The sequence below is a fragment of the Canis lupus genome, chromosome 30 (genome assembly GCF_003254725.2).
Source record: "Canis lupus dingo isolate Sandy chromosome 30, ASM325472v2, whole genome shotgun sequence".
NCBI lineage: Eukaryota > Metazoa > Chordata > Mammalia > Carnivora > Canidae > Canis > Canis lupus.
Genome location: NC_064272.1, coordinates 33,168,570 through 33,191,936, shown reverse-complemented (window position 1 = coordinate 33,191,936; position 23,367 = coordinate 33,168,570). Strand labels below are relative to the sequence as shown.

At 43.1% G+C, this 23,367-nt stretch overlaps 1 protein-coding gene and 1 pseudogene across 3 annotated transcripts in view; one reads left to right on the top strand and one right to left on the bottom strand.

Moving 5' to 3' along the window:
* Positions 1 to 23,367, bottom strand: part of NOX5 (NADPH oxidase 5) — a 109,731-nt gene that overhangs the window by 34,760 nt on the left and 51,604 nt on the right. Inside the window, exon 1 of one of the 3 annotated variants that reach the window (XM_035708707.2) lies at positions 868 to 1,389. The exons of the other annotated variants lie outside the window; for them this stretch is intronic. Coding sequence (XP_035564600.1) covers positions 868 to 917 — 50 coding nt within the window. The 5' untranslated portion in view covers positions 918 to 1,389. Of the gene's footprint in view, positions 1 to 867; positions 1,390 to 23,367 lie in introns of those variants that run through there. 3 annotated transcript variants of the gene reach the window in all.
* On the top strand, positions 10,481 to 10,581 carry LOC112676224 (U6 spliceosomal RNA; annotated as a pseudogene).

Here is a 23,367-nt window from a genome sequence, read left to right as displayed (position 1 = left end):
ACTCTGACTCACCAACTTTGCAATGGGACCCAGGAATCTGAGCATTTAACCAGCACCCTGGATGTTTGCGACCCCTGCCGGCTGGTCCAGGCTCACCCTTGAAGGTTAAACAGCCCCACTTACTTCACCTCTTGGGACCCACAGGAAGGCATTCCACAATGCAGAGAGAACTCTGGAAAATGAGACTGTGTGTAAACACTAACCCAGGGAGAGTGGGGACAGGGTATCTGGTGTTCACCTCCCTCTTCTCAGAAATGTTAGTGTTTTGGGGCTGCAGAAGGAGAAGAAATTCTGGGAAGCTGGTGGAGAAGAGGCTGGAACAGCTGGCTGGAAGGAGGGAGGGAGGGCATGGGGGAGAAAAGGAGACGGAAGTCCTTGCAAGAAGCCAGGAATCTTCAGATTGCAGAGGTCTAGGGGAACAACGTGCTCCCCGGAGGCCAGAATTATCCTCAGGGACCAGGAGTTTAGGTCCAGGCTTGCTTTGCCCTAACTGAATCACTGGCCTGACTGTGCTATAGTTTGCTCATCTGCAACATGTGACAGGCATCCTTCCAACAAGGGCTGCTATGAGGATCAAATGAGATGCTATTTGGGAAGCGCAACTGGTAAGTACTGTACAAATGCTAGATATTGTCATTACTCTGACTAGGCCAATTCCTGATTTTCCAGATGTGAAAACAGGCCCAGAGAGGTCTGGTGACTTGCCCAAGGTTGCACAGCTTTCTAGCAACCAGGCAAGAGCAGAGCTCATGTCTCTTGACTTCTGTCCCAGGCAGAGTCATCCTTCATAGCTTCCCCTCCAAAGGGAGAGAACCCTTGCCTTTCTCTTCTCACTGGCATCGAAAGCTAGAGGAATGGGCCACTCACCCTCTGCAGCTTTCAAGGTCTGGCTGGGCTGGGTCTTCCAGCATGCTCATCCTTTTTCCCGTCTTCTAGACCGCAGGTCCCAGAGAGGTTGTGGTCTGAATAGCAGCCTGCGTTGTGAAGCCCACAGTTCACCTCTCCCCAGCTCCTCCTCTTCCTGACTTTCCTAAAGAGTTCACACCCACAGCCCCTTAATCATCCATATGCTGGCTAGTGGCTGACTTGGTCCAGAGAAATCTGAAGGTACAAGGATGGGGCAAGGATTTCACTGGAACGATGTTGGCCGGCTTCCATCTGACTGCATGTCTTCCATTTCCTCTTCCTCAGGGACACCAGCAGGTAGGAAATCCAAAAACGCACGGTGGAAAAAAAAAATCACCAATAATTCGGAGCAGGCTCTGCTCAGCCCTTAATGAGCCAAGGGAGACTTCATTAATCCTACTAATATTGATTGCCAACAGAAATGTTGAAGCACTCACTTTGAGCCGTGTGCACTCTGCTAAGGACTTTACCCATAGTGTTCAATTAATTATGTAACACAGCCCTGTTTGGTGGGCATTATTATCATCACTGCACCAAAGGAGAAAGTGGAACTCTGAAAGGTGAGTGACTTGTCCAGATGGCTGGACAGCCATGTTGGGCTGACTCTGGAGACTGTGCATTTAAATACATGGGGAGCAAAACTGAGTCCCAATTAATCCAGTAAAATGTATTAGACTTGTCCTATGAAGAGATTCCCAGTTCAAGGGACCCAGGAGGGAGGGAAGAAAGTGAGCCCTATTGGCCAAAAATCTATGAGAAATTATACAAAGGCTTAGATCAGGCCACACTGCAACTAAAATTTGAAGTGCTTTTTGCTTTTCATCCTGCCTGGCAAGACATCAGCCGAAGCTGATAACCCTGGACATCTGTTGCAGATTCAGACCCCCAAAGGGCGATTTTAGATGTCTCTCACTAATTTCCAAAATGAAGGAAATAATAATTGCTTTGTTTTGTCTTAAAGCAGGCAGGTTGGTAGAAGAAATTTCTTCCAGGGCAGCCTGGGTGGCTCAGCGGTTCGAGTCCCACATCGGGCTCCCTGCATGGAACCTGCTTCTCCCTCTGCCTCTCTCTCTCTCTCCCCTCTCTCTCTCTCTCTTTCTCTCTCTCTGTGTTTCTCATAAATAAATAAATAAATCTTAAAAAAATAAAATTATAAAAAAAGAAATTTCTTCCAATATATGGCCCTTGATGGGATACTTTAAAGGGCTCCTTGGATCGTAGTCCCACCTGGACTCCAGAGTCATTAGGGGCTCACCTGAAGCCCTTTTGTGGTCATCCACATACTCCTCTGCCCATAGGCTCAGCCAGTTCTCACTGGGCTAGTCCCAAGGCAGTGTAAGATCTGCAAAACTGGTGATCCCTTCTGGTGATCTCTGAAAAATCTCCTATTCCAACTTGGCATATTTCACTGGGTACCAATGATTTAAGACAGTGTCAGAGACAATGAAGAACATCTGGTTCTCTTTCAAGGGTGACTATCCCAGAGTGTGTGCTATAATGATAGCATTTGACAACTTGACTTTTGTTCCCAGGGAGGCCCTATTTGGGTTGCTGTGTGCATCTGTTTTCCCTGAATTGTAATTCTGAGAAACACAAATAAATGCTTTTGTTTTTCTTTCAGCTCAGCCTCTTTTCTGGGTCCACAGCCTTGTGGGACATACTTAGGATGGCACTGGGAAGGAGGAAGCAGAAAGCATGGGTCCGTGCTTCAGCCCTACCCTTGAACTCTGGTCTGAGGTCTCTGAAAAGAGAGATGTTCTGTCCACTTTTGTGGGGAATTCGGGTGGTTCTAATACCATTTGGACTTGGACGTCTTGAATTTTTGGAGGATATTAGTCTCTGAGCAATGGGAAGAGATGCCCTTAAGTGGCTGCCAGGTGGTTAACATTTCCAGGAGCACTGGAGTGTCTGGATCTGAGCAGGCTAGCTTGTGAGCACATGTGACACTGAATGCCCCCTGGGAGAAATTCCTGGGGCAAAGTGGAAGTGAGGTAGGGAGGACAAGATCCCTAATCAGAAAAGGGTGGGCACAAATACTTATGTTACTTCCTTCACACCCACAAGCCAGAGTCAGAAAAGTAAGAAGCTGCAATTTGGGGCTTCTGGGTAAGATGGCCTGAAGTTCACTTTTTTAGGACCCTTCATCTGTACCACACACAAAGTGATGGCAGATAAAATACTTTTAAAATTTTAAGGCAGTGCTCTGGTGGGGAGGGAAGGTGGAGACCTGGGAGTAGACAGCCTGGTCTGAGGGTCCTCTGGGCTTCATGGGGAGAGGCAGTTCCCCTTATTGGATTGCATTTGGGAGGGGTGGGCATGACTTCCAGGGGTGATAGACCTGGCGGGGGCCATTGAGCTGCCCCATTCACTAGCATAGGAATGGGGGCACTGGCTGAGGGCAATGAGCCTTGGTACTGGCATTCTACTGCACTTTGCCATAAACTTCAAGCTGCAGCAACATCTCGCAGCCAATTTCTGGGACAAACCGGTGGGTAGTAAGACCTTTCCCCAAGGGATTGGTGCTGGCATGGATCACTCAAATTTGGAGTTTTGGAACCCAGCTGAGCCTGAGCTAAAACACAAGAGTGCCCTGCCACCTGGCAGGCAGACAGCTCAGACACAGGCAGGGTGAAGGCAGGGATCTCATGGAGGCTGGGAACACAGAAGAGGTGATTGTGTGCTCTTTTATGAGGGCTTCCTGAAGGGTGGCAGGTACGGACTCCTCACTTTGGGAGAAGAGGGCTGGGCACCACCATATTTATCCTACTCATCAGCACCAATGGACTTCAGTGAGCAACATAGCAGCAGCCAGTGGAGGCCAGAGCCACTTACACCGAGCCCCACCCTCTTGCATCCTGCAGGCACATCTCCACTAGTGCAAGTCCACCAGAGAATCAGTGCAACAGACTCCTTCCCCAGAAGACCAGCACAACGCCTTGCTCACACCAAGTCTACTGATCACAGAGTGCCTCAAAGCTTCAGCTCTAGAGGAAATAGGATCTGGCTTCCTTTTAATTTTTATTATTATTATTACTTTAAATTTAATTGCTCTTTTATTTGTTTTTGTATTATTTTTCATATTTTTAGACCTCGCTTACTTAACAAGCAGACTAAAACGTCACCTAGGATCGATCTTTCTTTCTTTCTTTCTTTCTTTCTTTCTCCTCCTGGACAAAATGACAAGACAGAGGAATTTACCCCAAAAGAAAGAACAGGAAGAAGTAATAGGTAAGGATTTAATCAGTGCAGATATAAGTAAAATGTTTCAACTAGAATTTAAAACAACAATTATAAGGATACTAGCTGGGCTTGAAAAAAAAACATAGAAGACACTAGAGAATCCAATCTAGTCAAGGTAAAATTTAAAATGCTATAACCAAGATGCAAATCCAAATGGATGCCATGACAATGAGGATGGATGAAGCAGAGGAACACATTAGTGATATAGAAGATAAAATTATGGAAAATAATGAAGCTGAGAAGAAGAGGGAAAGAAAAGTATTGGATCATAAATGTTGACTTAGGGAACTCAGCAACTACTTAAAACATATTAATGTTCATATCATCTCAGGAGTCTTCAGGAGTCCCAGAAGACGAAGAAAGAGAAAAGGGGCAGAAAATTTATTTGAGCAAATTATAGCTGAAAAATTCCCTAATCTGGAGAAGAAAAACAGGCATCAAAATCCAAGAAGCACAGAGAACTCCCATTATTTTTTTTAAAGATTTTATGTATTTATTCATGAGGGACACACAGAGAGAGGTAGAGACACAGGCAGAGGTAGAAGCAGGCTCCATGCAGGGAACCTGATGCAGGATTTGATCCTGGGACCCTGGGATCATGCCCTGAGCCAAATGCATACACTCAACCTGCTGAGCCACCCAGGCATCCTGAGAACTCCCATTAAGTTAATCAAAAGCCAGCCATCACCAAGACATATAGTCAAATTTACAAAATACATAGATGAGGAAAGAATACTGAAAGCAGCAAGGGAGAAAAAGTCCTTAACCTATAAGGGAAGACAGATCAGGTCCACAGCAGATCTGTCCACAGAAACTTGGCAAGCAGGAAGAGAGTGGCATGGTATATTCACCATACTGAATGGGGGAAAATATACAGCCAAGAATACTTTTTTTCAGCAAGGCTGTTATTCAGAATAGTAGGAGACATAAAGAGTTTCCCAGACAAAGAAAAATTAAAGGAGTTCATGACCAGTAAACCAGCCCGGCAGGAAATATTAAAGGGGACTCTGAATGGGGAAAAAAGACCAAAAGCAACAAAGACTAGAAAGGAACAGAGAATGCCACCAGAAACACCAACTCTACAGATAACACAATGGCACTAAATTCATATCTCTCAATAATCACTCTGAGTATAAATGGACTAAGTGCTTCAATCAAAAGACATAGGGTATCAGAATGGATTTAAAAAAAAACAACAAGACTCATCTATATGCTACTTACAGGAGACTCATTTTAGAAAACTGCAGATTGAAAGTGAGGGGATGGAGAACACTCTGTCATGCTAATGGCTATTTAAAAACAGCCAGAGTAGCCATACTTATATCAGACAAAGTAGATTTTAAACCAAAGACTATAACAAGAGATGAAGAAGGACACTGTATCATAATTAAGGGATCTATCCATCAAGAAAATCTAACACTTGTAAATATTTATGTCCACAACTTGGGAGCACTGAAATATATGAATCAATTAATAACAAATATACAGATACTTATTGATAATAATACAATAATAGTAGGGGACTTATTGCAATGGATAGATCATCTAAGCAGAAAATGAGCAAGGAAACTTGGCTTTAAATAATACACTGAACCAGATGGACTTCACAGATCTGTTCAGAACATCTCATCCTAAAGCAGCAGAATACACATTCTTTTTGAGTGTACACGGAACATTCTCCAGAATAGATCACATATTAGGTCACAAATCAGCCCTCAACAAGTACAAAAACACTGAGATAATACCATGCATATTTTTCAACCAAAATACTATGAAACTTGAAATCAACCACAAGAAAAAAATTGGAAGTACTGAAAATCCATGGAAGTTAAAGAACATCCTACTAAAGAATGAGTGGATTAACCAAGAAATTAAAGAAGAAATAAAATAATACATGGAAGCAAGTGAATATGAAAACAAGATGGTTCAAAACCTTTGGGTTGCAGCAAAGACAGTCCTGAGAGGAAAATATATAGCAATTCAGGCCTACTTCAAGAAGCAAGAAAAGTCTCAAATACACAAACTAACCTCACTCCTAAGGGAGCTAGAAAAGGAACAGTGAGTGAAGTCTAAAGCCAGCAGAAGAAGGGAAATAATACAGAGTAGAGCAGAAATAAATGATATAGAAACAAACAAACAAAATAGTAGAACAGATCACTGGACCTAAGAGCTGGTTCTTTGAAATAATTAATAAAATTGATAACCCCCTAGCCAGACTTATCAAAAAGAAAAGAGAAATGACCCAAATAAATAAAATCACAAATGAAAGAGGAGATATTGCAACCAATACCACAGAAATACAAACAATTTAAGAAACTATTATGAAAAATTATACCTAACAAATTGGGCAATCTAGAAGAAATGGACAAATTCCTAGAAATATACAAACTACCAAGGCTGAAACGGGAAGAAATAGAAAATTTAAATAGACCCATAACAAGGAAAGAAGTTGAACCAGTAATCAAAAACCTCCCAACACACAAAGTCTGGGTCCAGATGTCTTCTCAGGGAAATTCTACACACTTAAATAAGAGGTAATACCTAGTCTTCTCAAATTATTCAAAAAAATAGAAATGGAAAGCTCCCAAACTGCTTCTTCAAGGCCAGCATTACCTTGATTCCAAAACCAAAGACCCCACTAAAAAGGAGAATTATAGGCCAATATCCCTAATGAGCATGGATGTAAAAATTCTCAACCAGATACTGACAAATAGAATCCCACAGAACATCTAAAGTCTTACTCACCATGATCAAGTGGGATTTATTCCTGGGCTGCAGGGGTGGTTCTATTTGCAAATTAATCAACACAACATGATACACGACATTAATAAAAGGAAGAATAAGAACCGTATATTCCCAATAGATGCAGAAAAAGCATTGGAGGGCAGCCTGAGTGGCTCAGTGGTTTAGCACCGCCTTCAGCCCAGGGTCTGATCCTGGAGACCTGGGATCGAGTCCCGCGTCGGGCTTTCTGCATGGAGCCTGCTTCTCCCTCTGCCTATGTCTCTGCCTCTCTTTCTCTCTGTGTCTCTCATGAATAAATAAGTAAAAATCTTAAAAGAAAGCAGTGAATAAAATACAGCATCCATTCTTGACAAAAACCCTCAACAAAATAGGTATAGATGGAATATACATCAACATCATAAAGGCCAGATACAAAAGACCCACAGTTAATATCACCCCTCTGAGAGCTTTTCCTCTATGGACAAGAATAAGACAGGGATGTCCACTCTCACCATTACTATTTAATATAGTACTGGAAGTCTTAGCCTCAGCAATCAGATAACAAAAAAATAAAAGGCATCCAAGTCAGAAAGGAAGAAGTCAAACTTTCACTATTTGCAGATGACATGATACTCTATGTAGAAAACCCAAAGGCCTCCACCAAAAATTTTTTTAGGACTGATACATGAATTTAGCAAAGTCTCAGGATATAAAATCAATGTACAGAAAGCTGTGGCATTTCTATATACCAATAATGAAACAGCAGAAAGAGAAATCAAGGAATTGATCCCATTTACAATTACGCCAAAATTCATATGATACCTAGGAATAAAACTAACCAAAGAGATAAAAGATCTGTACTCCAAAAACTATAAAACACTGATGGAAGAAACTGAAGAGGTCACAAAGAAATGGAAAGATGTTCCATGCTCATGGATTGAAAGAACTAATATTGTTAAAATGTCTGTATTACTAAAGCAATCTACAGATTTAAAGCAATCTCTATCAAAATACCAACAACATTTTTCATAGAGCTAGAACAAATAATCCTAAAATTTGTATGGAACCACAAAAGACTCCAAATAGCCAAAGCAATCTTGGAAAAGAGAAGTGAAGCTGGAAGTATCACAATTCTGGACTTCAAGTTACATTACAAGGCTATAGTGATCAAGACAGTATGGTACTGGCACAAAAAGAGGCACACAGATCAATGGAACAAAATAGAGAGCCCAGAAATGGACCCACAACTGTATGGTCTACCAACCTTCAACAAAGCAGAAAAGAATATCCAGGGGTAAAAAGATAGTTTCTTCAACAAATGGTGTTGGGAAACTGGACATCCATGGGCAGAAGAATGAAACTGGACCACTTTCTTACACCATACACAAAAAATAAATTCAAAATGGATAAAAGCCCTAAATGTGAGATAGGAAACCATCAAGATCCTAGAGTAAAACACAGGTGCAGCATCTTTGATCTTGGCCATAGCAACTTCTTACTAGACATGTCACCAGAGGCAGGGGAAACAAAAGAACTAGAACTGGGACTTCATCAAGATAAAAAGCTTCTGCAAAGTGAAGGAAACATCAAAACTAAAAGGCGGCCTATGGAATGGGAGAAGATAATTGCAAATGACATATCTGATAAAGGGTTATTATCTAAAATTGATAAAGAACTCATCCAAGTCAATACCCCAAAAAACAAGTAATCCAGTTAAGAAATGAGCAGAAGACATGGACAGACATTTTTCCAAAGAAGACATCCAGATGGCTAACACAGATGAAAAGGAGTTCAACATCATTCATCATCAGGAAAATACAAATCAAAACCACGATCAGATACCACCTCACACCTTCAGAATGGCTAAAATTAACAACACAGGAAACAACAGGTATTGGTGAGGATGCAGAGAAAGGAGAATCCTCATGCAGTGTTGTATGCAAACTGGTACAACCACTCTGGAAAACAGTATGGCGGTTCTTCAGAAAGTTAGAAATAGAACTACTCCTACAATTCAGCAACTGCACTACTCTGTATTTACCCAAAGGATCCAAAAAAATACCTCATGTTATAGCAGCATTATCTACAATAGCCAAACTATGGAAAGAGCCCAAATGTCCATTGACTGATGAATGAATAAAGAAGAAGTGGCGTGTATATATATTATATCAATATGTATATATATATACACATTACTCAGCCATTAAAAAGAATGAAATTTTGCCACTTGCAATGATGTGGTTGGAGCTAGAGTATATCATGCTAAGAGAAATAAGTCAGACAGAGAAAGACAAATACCATATGATTTTCCGATTGACATTTCACTCCGCCTAATACCCTCCAAACATTATATGGTCTCATTCATTTGGGGAATATAAAAATTAGTGAAAGGGAATAAAGGGAAAGGAGAGAAAATGAGTGAAAATATCAGTGAGGGTACAAAACATGAGAGACACCTAACTCAAGGGGTAGTGGAAGGGGAAGTGGGCGGGGAGTTGGGGTGACTGGGTGTTGGGCAATGAGGGGGGCACATGGCGGGATGAGCACTGGGTGTTATGCTATATGTTGGCAAATTGAACTCCAATAAAAAAATTTTTAAAAATACCATATGATTTCACTCATATGTGGAATTTAAGAAACAAACATAAACATATGGTGGGGGGGGGAAGAGAGAGAGAGAAGGAAACAAAGCATAAGAGACTCTTAATAGAGAACAAACTGAAGACTGATAGAGGAAGGTGGGTGAGGGGTTTGGGATAGAAGAGTGATGGGTATTTTTTAAGATTTTATTTATTTATGCATGAGAGACACAGAGAGAGGCAGAAACATAGGCAGAGGGAGAAGCAGGCTCCCTGTGAGGATCCTGATGCAGGACTCAATCCCAGGACCCAGGATCACATCCTGAGCCAAAAGCAGAGACTCAACCACTAAGCCACCCAAGTGCCCCAAGTGATGGGTATCAAGGAGAGCATTTGTTATGAGAGTGTTAACACGTAAGTGATGGACCACCGAATTCTACTCCTGAAACCAATATTGTACTGTATGTTGACTAACTTAAATAAAAATTTGAAAAAAAGACATAAAGATAAAAATTTAAAAGACCAGCTGCCATCAAAAACAAGATAAACATCTCTGTTGACCATAGATGAAACGGAAATACACAAGGGCTGTAAAGTGGAAGCCCCAGTCCTGCTCAGTTCTGGGTGCAGAGGCTTCTAAGAACTCTGCTCCTGGGAAAGGATGTGAGCCTCCAGCGGAGGGAGTCCTGATTATGGGACAGGGCTGAAAAAAGCTGTGACTGACCATTGCCTAGGACTGAGTTATATTTTGTATTTAGGAGAAAAAGAGGAGTTGACATAGCCTCCTTGCCCAGACCTGGACCAGGCCAACACCTGTTTGGTGACTGCACTCACAATGTCCTCCCTAGGCCACCAAGACCAGTATTAAATTAGGGGAGCTCAGAAAGCTAGATGGAAGCAACCATGAAACTTTTAGAGAAAGATCAAGCATGAACACACACACACACACACACACACACACACACACACACACCATTCAAGGTGAGCCAAGAAGCTGGTATTCCAGAAGACCCAAAAAGAGTGAATGCTCAGTGCTTGCTTGGGCAGCACATATACTAAAATTGGAACGATACAGAGAAGATGGCCCCCGAGCAAGGATCACATGCAAATTCATGAAGTGTTTCATATTTTTAAAATTAGGAAAAAAATAAAATTAGACAGGAAGACAAACTATGAGAGACTCCAAACTCTGGGAAACAAACAAAGGGTTGCAAAAAGGAAGGTAGGTGGTGGGATAGGATAACTGGGTGATGGGCATTAAGGAGGACATACGATGAGTTGAGCACTGGGTGTTATACTTTATGTTGGAAAACTGAATTTAAATACAATTAAAAAAACACTTCATTTTATAACTGCAAAAAAAAAAATGAATGAATGCTAAGAAGACAGCCATTCAAACCAATAATAGGGAGAAATCATTCTTTAAGCATATGTAGAGTCTTTAAAGAGAGAAAAGAAAGAAAACCACCCATTAAAAAGAAAAGACATTTAGAAATAAAAATGTGCAGAAAGCAAACCAGTTTTAGCTGGTGTGAAGAAAACCCAGTTAGAAATATGGAGAATAATATGGTTATTATAATTTTAAAATAATTCAATCAATAGGATAAAATTTAAACTAGAAAGAGTTGAAGAGTGAATGCACATTCTCTAAGACAGCATGGAATCACTCACTTGAAATAATTCTATAGCTTTTTTCCACTTACCAACATATTCTAAGCATTTCTAATATTATTAAATATAAATATTAATTTATAAAAATTAAATATAAATATAAATGTGTTGGAATGTTGTAAACTAGTGCTCTATATCTGGACTTTTGATTTTCCTATATTTATTCCATTATTGTAAACAAGTTTCTGAAAAATCTTGTGATTCATTCTTTGCCTGAACTTCCAGATGGTGTCTCTCAATTGGATTCTCAAGAGAGGAACTGCTGGGTAAAACTTCTACACTTCCTGAAGCCTTTTGATAAAGCCAAATTGCTTCCCCAAAATCTCAAACCAGTTTTCTTTCCCATCCGTGTTTTCAGAGAACGCCTCTTTCAGCAAACACTTGTGAATAGTAGAGGTTATTCTTTAAAATACTGGTCCATCAGGCAAAAAAAAAAAAAAAAAAAGATATTTTGCAGTTCCTTTTCTAAAAAAATATTTTATTTATTCATGAGGGACACAGAGATAGAGGCAGGGACACAGGCAGAGGGAGAAACAGGCTCCATGTGGGAACCTGATGCTGGACTCGATCTCAGGACCCCAGGATCACCGCCCTGAGCCATAGGCAGACACTCAACCACTGAGGCACCCGATACTTTGCAGTTCTTATTCACCTTTGTCGGATTAGTGAAGTGAAATGTCACCATGGGAAGAAAAATCATGAAATCCTCTTTTCCTCACTTCTCAGATGAATTGGGGCATGTTTTCCTCTGGGCGGGGGACACTGAGCTTCTTTTCTAAAGTCATGCTCCCAACTGGTGGTTTTTGGAATAGAGTGCTCTTTTTCCACATTTTTTAAAATCAAAGGCATGACATATTTTCACTCTATCACTATGGCAGATTGTTTGTTGCTTCTGGGGTGTGATTCTAAGTCCTGAGTCTATAGCCTGTGACTTTCCCCTGCTTGCTGGAGGATGGAGACTGCGCTATGGCCGCTTTCCTCTGCCAGGAAAAGTCAGGGAAGGCAGGTGAGATGGGGACAAACCCCACGGAAGACCGAGTCAGCCACCTGCGCTCCTCTGGGCAGCCAGCCCGCCACCTGTGCCCTGGAGCCCTACCCCCTTTACCCACTTGAGGCCTCTGGCTATTTCTCAATTTCTCCTCAATAGCAAAACTTCCTGAACGAGTTCCCTATACTCAGTGTCTACTTCCTCATTCCCTCTTTTGTGGGAGGTTGGGGGAGGGTGGATCCCACTTGAATCAGACTTCTAGGCCCCAAAGAAGCCTTTCCTAATGAGATCACCAATAACCGGCTCATGGCTGAGTGGAGGGGTCATTCTCAGCCCTCAGCAGCATTCAGCAGAGGGTCCTCCTCCCTTTTTGAACTCTGTCTTCATTTGACTTCTAGGATCTTGTCCTGTCCAGGTGTCCTTTCTAACTCACTGTCTCCTTCTCAGCATCCATGCTGGTCTTTCATCTGACTTTTGAAAGTTAGGCTCAGTCCTCAGATCTCTTTTCTTTTCTCTACAGATTAACTTCCGGTTAAGTTCATCTAGCTCCATGGTTCTCAAGCGCATTGGCAAGTGCAAGACGTGCACATGGGACTGTGGGCTCGTAGATCCAACTGCCTGCTTCACGACTCCGCTTGGATGTCAGTCTGCATCTCAAACTCAACGTGTCCCAAGTTGGACTAGTGGTATCCTTAAGTCTGAGCCATCCGGTGTTCCTGCCTCAGTGAATTGATCCCTTCTCCATTTACCGAGCTTTCCAGACAACAAACCATGAGGTAGTTATCGATTCCTTTCTTTCCTGCACACCTGACCTCCAACCCACAACCTTATTGCTTCTGCACTGGAAATAGATCCAGAATCTGATTCCCTCTCTGCAGCCAGAGCCAACATAACCACTCACCTGGACAACTCTGACAGCCCAACTCAGCTCCCTGTCCTATTCTCACCCCCTTATAGTCTGTTTTCTGCTCAGCTGCCCTGGTGATTCTGTCCAAATGTAAATGAGATGGAGTCACTCCTTTGCTTAAAGCCATCTCAGGATGGTTTCTCATCCTTAGAATAACCCACCAGGGACATGGCCCTCATAGCGCCTCCATGACATGGCCCCATGACCTGGCTGCCCTCACCTCGGGCTCTCCTCCTCACTCACTCAGCCCCAGCTACACTGGCCTCCTCAGTATTTCTTGATCATGCCAGGTACACTTCTGCCTCAGGGCCTTTGCACTGACTATTCCCTCTGGAATACTCTTCTCCCAGACAACTACCTGGCTAACTGCTTCACATCCTTCAAGCTTCTTGTCTCACCCCTTCTCAGTGGAAGTGTACCCAGAGCACCTGTTTTAAAATTAGATCTCACCTTACCCCAACTACTAATTCCCGTTACCCTGCTCTATTCTCTTCTTTTCACAGCATGTATCATCTTCTGACACACTATATAATGAGCTTCTTTTTTTTTTTGAATAATGAGCTTCTTTATGATGTTTTTTTTTTTTTGTCTGCCTCCCCCCGACTAGAATATAAGCTCCAGGAGGGTGAGGACTTATGTCTGTTTTATTTACACATGAGTCTCAAAACTCAAACAGTACCTGGGCTGTGATCGTCACTTGGTCAATATTTAATGAATGACTGAATCAGGCTGGCTAGATGAGCATCCCATAGAGCAATCTCCCCCACTCCAGCCAAAGGTTCACAGTGCCCCGCTCTGGTTCTAAGGAGGGTCAGCAGGATCTGAAGGCCAGCCAGCTCCAGGCATCAACCAGGAGAAGTGGCTCTCCCACCCAGCCTGCTAACTCATCACACGGCTTGGAAAAGTCACCTCTCCAGGACTCAGTCTCTCATCTGCTCCATGGAAGAATTTTTCCCCCTGCCTATGGAGATTGTGTAAGAGTAGAACAAGAAAAAAAGTTGACCTCATTCATGTTATGCAACAAACATCTGGCAGGAAGGATAACAAGGGGTTGTTTACAGGTCACTTGCTAAGGCTAATTCTCCTCCTGGTGGCCTGTTCCTCAGTTGGGCACCCCTGAGATCAAAAAATACACAGAGGCTCATGTCCTGTTATGCAAGCAGAGCTCATCCTATCACAACATGAAATATGATATATCCTGCCCAACTCCACCCCTCTAAAGTTGAAATGAACTATCCATGGGAAACAGGGCAGTTAAGGTCACCTAACATAATTTCAGCAAATTCTGTTATCACTTTGATGTATAAAATTTCAGAGGATATTACATTTTCGCCAGCTTTCCTTATCACCTGTTTAAACCCTGCAAGGTCGAGACATGTCTTCCTCCCCTTCATCCCCTGTAGCTGCTTTCCCAGTAGTTACTCATTTGGTCTGTCATCTGCTGGGCCTTGACTCGCTGTCCCCCGGCTTATGGAAAATGTGAGGAGAGCCAATGCTGTTCCTGCCTAGAGGGCAGCTTTTGCAGGGAGCCCTAGAATCACAGGGAGCATTAGCATTAGCAGAACAGGTCTTAGACTGCAAAGTGCTTGTGCAAACATATCCCAGGAAATTCCAGTAAGACCCCCCAGTGCAGTCGACATTCTGAGGGGGCAGAGGCTGGACCAGAATGCTCTGAGCCCCACCACCCCTGCGCAGGCTTCCTTCCCTCTGTGGCAGAGATGCATCCTCTGCTGGAGACCCTGAGTGTGCCTTGCTCCCTTGCAACACAGAGCCCCTGCGGGAACTGCCTCACTTCTGCGGGACAAGCCTCTGGGAGCTCTCCACCCCACCAACTGCAAACCCGGCCTGACCCTCAAGTCCCAGCCTGCTGTCCTTAGGTCGGAGCTACACTGTGTTCCGCAGCCCTTACTGGCTGCACCACAGACAAACATGTGCTGTCTTGCAATATCTCATATCATTGCTTTGCATGGTAACTCAGTCCTTGGGTCATTATTTAACTTTTACACGTGTACCTCTTCTCTCACCAACCAGCCCATCAGCTCTAAATAGGCAGAAACTATTTCCACACTTTCTTTATTTCATGCATTCCTCCAAGAGATAAATCGGTGATCGAGGGAGACATGGTTCCTGCCCTTACAGAGCTTTTATTTATTCTTTATTCTTATTTATTCTTTATATCCTCACGGAAGTCAGTATGGTCCACCTATAGACAGCAGGCAAGAGTTCATGGAGATAGCCTCTGGCCAGCGAGTTTAGCAGTGCGTGTCCCTTTGATCTGGTCAAAGCCACGTAGGGACTGTTTTTAAGTAGAAAAGCAGGAAGGACCACAGAGCGTGGGCAGCTTCTAGGTGACAACCCTGGGAAGGAATTCCTTCTGGGTGCTGCTTTTGGGATACTTTGGGAGCCCACCCATAGAAGTTCAAAGCCCTTAGGCCCTGAAGAGAGGCCTTAAGACTCACCAAGGGAACACTTTGTGGCACAGGTGGGGGAAACCGAGGCACACAGAGGGTCGTGGTCACTTCCGTACTGAGCTCCTAGCGCAGTGCTCTTCTCCTAGGATCCCACTGAAGTATGATTCCCTGCTCCCCTAGCAGTGGGAGCAGTTCTGGAGCACAGGATCACGTAGGTGGAAAGAGAGAGGCCTCTAAGCCTGTGCTCTCAGTCGTGGGGCTTTGTCTGCTCTGTTCATCATTCCATGTGCTTGGCAGGATTAGATGAAATACCTGGCCCAGAACACTCAGTTCATTTTCACTCATTCAGGAGGTCATTTTGGTTATTCTCAACCAAGTTCCTAAAAAGGAACCCTGGTTAGCCTTCTTGAAGTAGAATGAGCTGAGTGCGCGTGACTTCGATTGCCAGGCCAGGGCAATGATGCCAGGCCACGGTCCTGATGCTCCAGCTCACTCCACCACCCACAAAATGGACACTTTGCGTCCACCTCTTGATGCCTCAGGCCAACATGCTCCCTTTCCCTGTTCCTTGTTTTCTTCACCTGTAAACAGGGGCTGCTCAGACCTCCCCCGCCCCCCCCCCCCATGAGGTTGTTGGGCTTCCTGAAGACACCACCAGTCCACCTCCAGGCAGGTTGCACTGGATGCATGCTGGCTCCTGTCCCCGCTTCACTTCTCCTCCTGGAGGGATCTTTTCTCCAGAGAGATCAGGGCAGGGTTCCAAAGCAGGGCAAGGGCCTCTGTATCCTTAGCACAGGATACACTTACTGCTGCAGCCTTTGAAAACACACACAGCAGGTGCTGGCTGCCGCCGCCAGCACCATTCAACTCAGGAGACAGTTGACAAGTGTGACTCCCTTAACTAAAAGCAGGCGATGGGAGGCAAGGGTTATTGTGGGGACTCGACTGCAGAAAGGAAGTCCACCTCTATCCTTGCTCTCCCTCCACTTTTGAGCTTGGAGCAGGGTGGAGACTTACAGAAATTATGTCTGCATAGAACTTTGGAGATTATTTATTTTAGTGGCTTCCAAATGCTTAAGATTAATTTTTAGTTCCTTGGGTAATATTTTAACTGACTTCACTAAAAATATGTATACAGATTTTTTTTCTATGAAAGATCTAGTACAACCTTTCCTCTCCAGATGGGGAAGTTGAGGCTAGGGCCTCAGGGTGCATGTGGCTTCCCAGAGGCAGCTTGAGAGTTGCGGGGGCTGGGACTTGAGCCCTGGTTCCCTAACACAGCATTCTTTCCAGTAGCCTCCACACTGAGAAGGTGCCTGCCAAAGTGAGGCCCTGCTTGGCATGAGATGGGAGGAGGAAGGAGGCAGAGAGGGTGGAGTCCTTGCAGCTTACTTATGTGCAAGAAGAATTTTGGGCTGATCCAGGAACTCTGCATGTTTATATCTTAATCTAGTTTCCTAAGAATTGGTTCTTGGAATAAGGCTAGGAGCTGTAAACTCAGATTTTTTTTTTTGAACTCAGATTTTTTAATTGGAAGAAATAAAAATATTATTCTTGCCTTTTGTTGTTGAAGACGTTTTGTTAAGAGCCATGGGGCTCTGGGAATTCCAGAGGAAGGGGTGTGAGCTCAAATGTTCGCCTGGAGAAAGTCTGTCCCTGGTTCCTACCATGAGTCTTGGCCTAAGATCTTCCCCAAAGCAGACTTGCTTGACTTCTCCTGCTTTCTGTACCTTGCCTTGTCCTTCTTTTTGTCCCTGCCCTTGTGTTCCTTTAACCCTTTCATTTGTATCCATAGGAACCACAGCACGAATGGCAAAACCTTACCCTAGGCTGGGAACAGTTCCCAGAACACTGGTTCCTTTAGAGAAGCAATGGAGCATCTGGGATTCAGCATATATTGGCATTTTACAGGCCCCATGTTGACCAGACTTGTCCTAGCCCCTGGCAAGGAGCCATTGCCTGTTTCCAGACTCTGAGTGCCCCTGAACCTGCTCCTTAAATCCTGGAGATGCAGAAGGATTAGAACATGATAGTTTAGGAAATCTCTAGACAGAGTCAGGTCCTTGGTTTAAATTCCAAACATATAATAGCTTTCCTCATTTCTTTACCCAGTAAACTCCTATTCAGCCTTTGAAGGCCACTGCAAATGTCCTCCTCCCCAGTCCGCTGCTCCCCAAGAAAGCTGATTTAGCTCTCTCTAGTTCCCTCTGCATTTTCACTCTATCAGGACATACCTGAATTAAAGTAGAAGTATTTGTTGAGAATGTAGTGTAATTCCTTGAGAAATTTATTTATGTCATTTGCTGTTTTTATTGACTTCACCGGAAAAGAACACAAGCCATCTGGAGCCCTTCTCTTGGAGGGCAGTCTGATTTTCTTCCCAGAGTCAGTGAGGGTTCTCCTCAGAAGCCATAAACAATCCTTCCTGTTTCTGGGTGTGAGCGAGGAAGTTGAGTGGGTGATGGGCCCTGGAGTAGGAATGGGCTGCCCAAAGACAGCCTCTGAACAAGACTTGGTGTTTGGAAAGCAGTGGAGGCTGGCAAAACAGATTATCCCAGTGGAGAAGGAGGGGGACTTGGTGCTCGAAGGCAGGAGCTAAAGATGTTTTTAGGTGGCAAACATTCCTTCTTTAGAGAATGTACATGGGGCAGCACAGAGCATGGAACATTGTCCTCCTGAAAGAACACTGCTGACTCGCTCACACACACAGTGCTACTAGAGGCACCTTTTAAATACTTGGAATCCAGACTGGTGTGAGGATGCTGCTGTTCCAGTGGGGATGGGGGTGTTCAAGCCCCTTGCACACAGGGCTGAGAAAGCCAGGCCTGTCTCCTGTATCACCAGGAGCAGTGGCTGCCATGGCAACTGAAGGCTGCAGACACCCTTTTCAGCCTGTTACATCCCGAGGGGACCTTTTGCAAACCCAGGGGAGAGAAGAAAGCAAGGCTAGGATGATACAGATTTTCTGTTCCACACTGCTTGTAGAGCATTCAAACAGGATTTAGTTCCTTTTAATAAAAGCAAGGCATGCCCATAGTGAAAATGGAACAGTACAAGGGAGTAGGCAGGGGAAAAAGGAGTCCCCCTCCTTCCTCAGCCCCTGGTCTCACTTTCCAGGGGTAAGAGCATTTGTGGTGTTTTGTTTGTATACTTACACACCACACGTGTACTTACACTTACACATGATCACAGAGTTGCCTGCATGCACCACCTCATTCCTTTGAATGGCTGAAAGCATCCCATTGCCAGACCCGGTTCAATGGATTTTTTTTGATTTAGACACCCTCAGGAGTGTTACATGGACTGCATCCCAAGTTTCATGGTATAGTTTCATTTCTGTATTTATACAGGCAATTATATTTACATGTATTTATACATAATCTTATCACCAAGATTTGTAATCCTTATCTCCCCCCCCTCACCGCCCCATCCTGGGCTGAGCCTCCCACCACCCCTCAAAGACAAGGTTTGAAAGGGAAAGCAATTTAGTAGTGGCCAAGGGTGAGGAACAGAAGATAGGATACAACATGAAGGGGAACACCCAGGGAGCTCCTACGTAGTGATGGAACAGCTCTGCACCTCGATTGTGGTGGCAGGCAAACTATACATGTGATGTTGGTACACAGAACCACACACACACACACACACACACACACACACACACACGAATAGTCCATGTCAATACTGGTGATATCTGAACAAGGTCTGTGGGGTTGTACCAATATCAACTTCTTGGTTTTAATGTTACACTGTGGCTTTACTTATGATGTTACTATTGGGGGTAACTGGGTGAAGGATACACGGGACCTTTGGCGACTTCCTGGGAATCTAGAATTATTTCAAGGAAAAAAATGATCATGACAAGGTTGGAATTTCCTGCACCCTTTTACTCTATTCCTAGCTCTAGTTCAAGTCCTGGCACAGAGATGTGCTCAGAAAATGTAAGCAGAAGAAGCCAGGGGGCTTGCCTTTCTGGGCCTCAGTTTCCCCATCTCTAAAATAAGGCCACGGACTGAATAATCTCCAGCGATCACACATCCCACATGTTTCCAGTCCCCACATTCAGTTCTGTTTAGGCAGTGCAGGCTCCTGTCTGTGGAGCCAGTAGCTGACTCTCCTCCTAAGTGCCGATCTCCGTGCAGACTCCCCCCACCCCCTGCAGGCCCCTTAGGCTGATACACCCTACTTTCCAGTAAAATATAGTTGTAGTGTGATGAAATCATTAGCCAAGTTAAAATGGAAGATGTTGCACTTCTTGAAAAACAACTTTTCTGAAAGTCTCTATATGAAGAGCAAAAGAATTTGTCAGATACGTGAGGGGGGGCCTGCTTTGCTCTGTGGACTGGAAGTATACAGCCAAGAGAGAGACTCATGGAATAATGAGAACAGAATCTTTGGGCTCCAAGCCCCAACTTGCCTCCAAATGAGGCTGCCTTTCCACTGTCTCTATCGACCAAGCCCTGGGCTTCCTAGGATTTGAGGAGATACTGGCTTATAGTGGATAGCATTGGTGCTCCCTGCAGACTGCTTCTCATCATTTCTCTACCCCTGTCCACATTCCACAGGTGGAACACTCACCTCTTTTGGGAGAACTGCTAAAGCCAAGAATGCAGGGCTTGCTTGGGAGCCAACATCCTTCTACTGTCCCAGAGAGTGATGGGCTGGGCATCATGAGGGCCCAGCTTCCTGGCCCCAGGTGTCACTAATACTGTGGTATCACTTAAACTGTGGACTGCCCCTGTGGGGTTGGGTGGCACTCTCAGGAGACAGGTGAGGTCTTTTTCTGAGGCTGCTCTGACTTGGCTTTCCCTCTTCCCTGTTCTGCTTCTCAATCACCTTACCAGCATTCCCTGGGAGCTTAATACATGATTTGCTTACAAATTCACATCTCAGCATCTGCTTCTGTGGAATACATTTGAGCAATAGTATCCTTAAACAATTTCCAGCTGTTATTTGTCTCAGTGCCACTTCTAAAGTCTGGGTGTCATCATGGAGGGCACCCCTCCCAGACTGAGGCTCGGTGAGCTCCTCCCAGGGGGCCATCAGGGAAGATGATTTGAAAAGTTGCTGAGAGAAAGTCTACGGGGAAACAGGCACTTTGAATGAGACACTGAACCAGATGAACTTCACAGATATATTCAGAACATTCTATCCTAAAATAGCAGAATACACATTCTTTTCAAGTGCACATGGAACATTCTTCAGAATAGATCACATACTAGGCCACAAACAGGCTTCAACAAAGTCAAGAAGATTGATATCATACCAAGTACCGTTTCTGACTACAACACTGAAACTAGAAGTCAACCAAGGAAAAAATCCAGAAAGAACACAAGTACATAGAGGTTAGATAACATGTTACTAAACAATGAATCAGTCACCCAGGAAATCAAAGACATTAAAAAGTACCTGGTAACAAATGAAAATGGAAACACAATGATCCCAAACCAGTGAAATGCAGCCAAAGCAGTTCTAAGAGGCATGCATGTAGCATTCAGGCCTTCCTCAAGAAACAGGGAAAATCTCAAATAAACAACTTAATTTTACATCTAAAGGAGTTAGAAAAAGAACAACAAATCAAGCCTAAATCCAGCAGAAGTAGTGAAATAATGAAGATTAGAGCAGAAATAAATAATATAGAAACTAAAAAAACCCGATAGAACAGATCAATGAAACCAGCTACTGGTTCTTTGAAAAAACTAATAAAATTGATAATCTGCTAGCCAGACTTATCAAAAAGAAAAGAGAAACAACCCAAATAAACAAATTCACAAATGAGAGAGAAGAAATAACAGCCAACATCACAGAAATATAAACAATAAGAGTATATAATGAAAAATTATATGCTAACAAATTGGACAATTTACAAGAAATAGATAAATTTCCAGAAACATATCACCTAGCCAAACAAAAACAGGAAGAAATAGAAAACTTGAACAGACTGAAAACAAGCAAAGAAATTGAATGAGTAATCAAAAATCTCCCAACAAACAAAAGTCCAGGTCCACATGTCTTCCCCGGGGAATCCTACCAAATATGTAAATAAAAGTCAATATCTATTTTCCTCAAACTATTCCAAAAAATAGAAAAGGAAGGAAACTTCCAAATTTATTCTATGAGGCCACCATACCCTGATACCAAAAGCAGACAGATACCACCACACACACAAAAAAAGAACTACAGGACAATATCGCTGATGAACATTGATGCAGAAATCCTAAACAAAATACTAGCAAACCAAATCCAACAACACATTAAAAAAAGTCATTCCTCCTAATCAACTGGGATTTATTCCTGGTTTCAATATTCACAAATCAAGCAATGTGATACACTACATTAATAAAAGAAAGGATAAGAACCATATATTGCTTTCAGTAGATGCAGAAAAAGCATTTGCCAAAGCACAACACCCACTCATGATAAAAAACCTTAAGCAAAGTAGGAGAAGAGGGACCATACCTCAACATAATAAAGCCCATATACAAAAAATCTACATCTAATACCATCCTCATTGGGGAAAAACTAAGAGCTTTTCCCCTATGGTGAGGAATAAGACGAGGATGTCCACTCTCACCATCGTTATTTAACATGGTACTGGAAGTCCTAGCCTCAGCAATCAGACAACAAAAAGAAACAAAAGGCATTTAAATCAGCATGAAGATGATGAAACTTTCAATTTGCAGATGACATGATACTCTATGTAGAAAACCCAAATACTCCAGCAAAAAATTGTTAGAACTGATACATGAATTCAGTAAAGTGGCAGGGTACAAAATCTATGTACAGAAATCTGTTGTATTTCTATACACCAATGATGAAACAGCAGAAAGAGAAATTAAGGAATCAATTCCATTCACAACTGCAACAAAAATAATAAGGTATCTAGGAATAAACCTCAGCCAAAGAGGTAAAAAATCCAAACTCTGAAAACTATAAAATACGGATGAAAGAAATGGAAGAGGTCACAAAGAAATGGAAAGACATTCCATGCTCATGGATTGGAGGAAAAATATTGTTAAAATACCTATACTACCCAAAGCAATCTACAGATTTAAAGCAAATTCTATCAAAATACCAATAGCATTTTTTTTGCAAAACTAGAACAAATAATCCTAAATTTGTATGGAAACTTGAAAGACCCCAAATAGCTGAAGCAATCTTGAAAAAGAAAAGTAAAGCTGGAGGCATCACAATTCCAGACTTCCAATTATATTTCAAGGCTGCAGTGATCAGGACAGTATGGTATTGGCATAATAATAGACACATAGATCATTGGAACAGAATAGAAAGCCCAGAAATGAACCCATAATTATATGGTCAATTAATCTTTGACAAAGCGGGAAAGAATATGCAATAAAGACAGTTTCTTCAACAAATGATGCTGAGAAAACTGAACAACTACATGCAAAAGAATGAAACTGAACCACTTTCTTATACCATATACAAAAATAAATTCAAAATAGAGGGATCCCTGGGTGGCGCAGCGGTTTAGCGCCTGCCTTTGGCCCAGGGCGCGATCCTGGAGACCCGGGATCGAATCCCACGTCAGGCTCCCGGTGCATGGAGCCTGCTTCTCCCTCTGCCTGTGTCTCTGCCTCTCTCTCTCTCTCTCTCTCATGAATAAATAAATTAAAAATCTTTAAAAAAAAACAAAAACAAAAAACAAAATAGATTAAAGGGGATGCCTGGGTGGCTTAGCGGTTGAGCATCAGGACATGATCCCAGAGTTCCAGGATCGAGTCCCACATTGGACTCTCTGTAGGAAACCTGCTTCTCCCTCTGTCTGTGTCTCTGCTTGTCTCTCTGTGTCTCTCATGAATAAATAAATAAAATCTTTAAAAAATGGATCAAGGACCTAAATATGAGACCTGAAACCAGAAATCTCCTTGAAGAAAGTACAGTTTGTAACTTCTCTGACATTGGCCATAGCAACTTTTTTTG